Source organism: Lactuca sativa, chromosome 3 (genome assembly GCF_002870075.4).
Source record: "Lactuca sativa cultivar Salinas chromosome 3, Lsat_Salinas_v11, whole genome shotgun sequence".
Classification (NCBI taxonomy): domain Eukaryota; kingdom Viridiplantae; phylum Streptophyta; class Magnoliopsida; order Asterales; family Asteraceae; genus Lactuca; species Lactuca sativa.
The window spans coordinates 149,941,729-149,946,025 of NC_056625.2; the positions used below are offsets into that span (position 1 = coordinate 149,941,729).

The 4,297-nt window shown below is 35.2% G+C and overlaps 1 protein-coding gene across 1 annotated transcript; it reads right to left on the reverse strand.

Annotated features, from left to right (window-relative positions):
- Positions 1 to 2,100: 2,100 nt before the first annotated feature.
- On the reverse strand, positions 2,101 to 2,811 carry LOC122197172 (putative receptor like protein 25). Its single transcript, XM_042900694.1, has one exon. The coding sequence runs from the start codon at positions 2,809 to 2,811 to the stop codon at positions 2,101 to 2,103; it is 711 nt and encodes a 236-aa protein (XP_042756628.1).
- Between the last annotated feature and the right edge of the window lie 1,486 nt (positions 2,812 to 4,297).

A 4,297-nucleotide genomic window follows, 5' to 3' on the forward strand; every position in this document is an offset into this window, starting at 1 on the left:
CAAAAATTGAATGAGACTCATCCCATAATGACCTGAGATGGGTGTAGTAGGTCGAAACGCTGCTGCCCTCTTAACGTGTAGAGGCGATCTTCTGCTTTAGCTCGTAAGCCCTCGGTGCACTTTCTTTCCCAAATCTTTCTTTCAGGTCTGACCAAATATCTAATGATGTGTTGGCGTATTTCATGCTGTCACGTATACCTTTCTCCATGGCTGTGGTAAGCCACCCCTTTATCATTGCATCGCACCTATGGAGACAAAATCTCCGGTTTCTTCAAGGTTCCATCAATGAAATCTGTTTTGTTTTTGGCAAAGAGAAAGTTGATCATCTCTCGTACCCAATCGTTGTAGTTTCCATCTGTAAGAACCTCATTTACAGAAGGTTGCTTAGGAGAATCCGAAGGATGTAGGTAGTATGGCGATGAGAAATCGATGGTGCTAGATCCACCTTTGTCACCTTCGTTTCCGGTCATGATGCTCGGATCGATTGATTCTAAAACTGCTCTGATACCATCTAAAAATCAATGGTGACACAGAACAGGAGGATAAAGCTTTTCTTTTGATTGATTTTTCATATATCGATTACAACCAGAGAGACAAAATAGAAAAGCTAAACAATCACAAAAAAAGGAAAGAAGATAATTGATTGACCAATATTTAAGGAGGGAATATATGGACGAAAATAGAGTATCCCATAAGATACAGTGTTTGTATGATGGAATCAGGGAAGAATAGATTGGAATGCAAAAAAATGTAAAGGAAGAATGAATACTCAGTTGTATGAGAAGAATGAATCTTGAAACCAAACAACAAACATAGACGATATAAACAAAACCACTCACACAACAGAAAAAAAAATATTACGTGATGTAGAATGGGTTTAGATTTGAAATCCAATACAGAACAGGGGCTAGAAACAAGGTGGCTGACGCCCTATCAAGAAATGAAAAAAATTTCGACCTTAACAACATTGAAATGGGGTCCTAGAGCTTCTGGGACAAACTTAAGGAAAATTTAACCTGAGATTCTTTCATCAACAAGGTAAAAACAGACTTGGAAAAAAGAACCCCAATTAACATATTGGCTTCACAGGTGAAAGTTTGGTTCACCTGTGTTGATAGGTCCCCAAACCTCATGGTCTGTAGCAAGAAGGAAAGAGGGCCCAATAGTTAAATGGGCTGCCGGAATAAAGAGTCTTTCCTAGTTTTTAGCTTTCGGGCCTTTTGTCCTCTTTAGTAGAGTAACCTATGCACTAGTTCAGTCGTGGGTATAGCATATTCTGTACATAGCTAGGGGGTCAGTGTGTTTGTCCCTAGTTTTGAGGGTATATAAGCCTCACCTGGTGATAAAATAAGGCATGCATTATTTTGAAAGGCTCTTCTATAACTGGAGAGTTTGCTTCCACTCGAATGGGGCTATCCTTTTGATTATCAAACAACAATTTGAGTCCATTTCCTTTGTCAGTTATTGTGTGGAAAGCATTCTCCTGTTTCATTTTTTACCTCAGGAAGTGAAACTTATCAGCCAATATCTACAAAATGACCACATAGAGCTTGATACAAGTTACATCCAAATTTATACAAATAACAAGTACCGAAGGTTGATTACAAAGAAAAAAGATTTAACGATAAAAATAATGGAAAAAAACAAGAAAAATAAAAGATTAAAAGAAGAGATTTTAGGTGTTCGAAAAAGCAACCAAATTCTCACGAATAGAAACAAAACAACAAAACATCAATCAAGACAAAACCATAGCCTAATCTAATCTAACAACTTGATCTTGTATATATTGATAGTTAAATACCATATCGAAAAAAGGTTAAGGGTGAGAGAGGAAGGTATTTCAAGTTGAAATCCTACCACTCATTGGTTTTGTGAATTACAACAAAATTAAATTCCATAATGATTTAATGGAGGCACTTGATCTTATATTAATATCAAATCCAACAAAAATTTCAAATTAGACACTTTAAACAACCCATGATACAAATAGCTAACAAATATAAAATCCAAATAGTAGTCTAAATAAGCACAATACTAGAAACATAAAATAAAATCCTCACTTATAATATATACTCAAGAATTACTTGCATTGCAGATTATCTATAAGGCTTCTCTTCCTCTCTTCATCTTGGCAACTCTTACAACAACTGCAACATACATCTTGTCAATGGTTTCCTCTGCAATCATGAAAAGCTTCTGTCTCCACTGCTTCTTGAACAACAAAACTCCAATAACACCCCAAAACCCTGTTGCAAAACCACACATTATGACCATGTAAAACCATACCTTCATAGGTCCATCAGCTGCTTCATTTTTCATCTTGTCCATTGTTGGATCTTCATGACCAGAGCAATTCTTCGGCAACGGAGCTCCACATAGATCTTTGTTCCCAACATATATTGATGGATCATCAAGGGTCTGCAATTGATTTCCTATTGGAATTTGTCCGAACAAGTTGTTGTGTGATAAATTCAAGCGGCTCAAAAAGTTTAAAGCTACCATGCATAGAGGGATTACCCCAGTCAACTCATTTTTTGAGAAGTCCAGAGATTCTAATTTCATCATGTTTCCAATGTTGTACGGAATACGCCCACTTAGATGATTATTAGACAAATTGAGACCCATCAACATAGAAAGAGCAGTTAGCTCAACAGGTATACCACCGACAAGTGTATTGCCTGAAAGATCCATGTTGAACATTATTTGCCAACTTGTTGTATATTCACGATCAACACCTTTTAGGATTTGATTCACATTCTCGTACCCGGCATCCAGAGAGCCAAGACTCCCTTCTAGGCTGCGATATACCATGGCACTAAACCCTCCTAGGGATTGTTCCTGTTAAGTTGTTGAATGGAACATCCAAAATTTGAAGTGCTAAAATATTGCACACAGATGGTGGAATTCCACCGATGAAGTTATCTCCATGCAACCTTAAACCCATCAATCGTGGAAGTTTTTCTCCAATTTGTTTGGGTATATTCCCAAAAAAATTATTATCACCGAAATCTAAGACCATTAGATCTTTTAAATTCCCCCATTCTTGAGGAAGTTCACCACTAAACATATTGTCATTCAGTTTTAACCCAAGCAACGATGAAGAAAAAAGAACTATGGATTTTGCAATGACACCGGACAACTTATTTGAGCTAAATTTCATGCCCTCCAACTTTTGCAGATTTGCAAGACACTTGGGAATTTTTCCAACCATTGAAATAGAGTGTACCAAAAACATAACAACATCAGGAGCCTTTTTTTGGCATATGATGAATTCAATATGTTGCAACCCCATATATTTTCTTGTACAAAATTTGATTATCTACAAGATCAATCAAATCACTCTTTATTTTACATTAGGAAGGAAGCAGATTAGGAGAACAACTCCTAACGTTTATATTTATATATTATGCCATATGGCAAAAAAAATGATGGAGATGGAGTAGAGCAACTAAACACATTCTCGATATTTGGTTGTTTATGCAGGTTGTAACAAGACCTATTAATTGCTTCCAACATATGCGATTATTTCCAAAAAGACCATATATATGTTGGATATAATCTTGATGTGGAAAATTGAGTTGAATAAAAAAAAAAGAATGGGTCATAACTTTGACTGATATGCATGGGAATGGACCGGGTATTATGGAGATTATTCAGTCATTTGTATACCCACGTTTCTGGTAGAATGTGTGCCTATTTTGTAGGTACAATAGTTTATAAATAGATTAGGTTGTCATTTGTTTTATAATGTAATCAGTTTCTTTTGTTAAAGTAATATAGCAGTGAGAACAATTACTTAGAGCAATATATGAGAGTCAGCATGTATGTTCTGGGGTCGTTTGCAGCAGGGATAAAAGAAGGCTGATTACCAACAATATAGCTGGATACAAATTTCCAAATGCATACAAATAGCAAGTAACAAAGAAGAAAGAAAATAGTGATAAAAATGGAAAAGAAACAAGAAAACTGATCATAAAAAGAAGAACCAAAAGATGAGTTTTTTCATACAAATAAACAAAGTGAACTCATGATTAAATTTCAGGTGTCCCAAGTGTTCAAAGCAGAACCAAAACGGCAACCGAGATGAATACAACGGAAATAAATTCCATATTACACTAATATAGGAACTTGATCTTATATAATTATCAAATCAAACAAAAATTTCAAAATAGATACTTTTAAACAACCCTTTATACAAATACAGAATCCAAATAGTAGTATAAATAAGCACAATAGTAGTATTAAACAGTAAAACACTTATAATATACAATCATGAATTATTTGCATTTTAGATTAT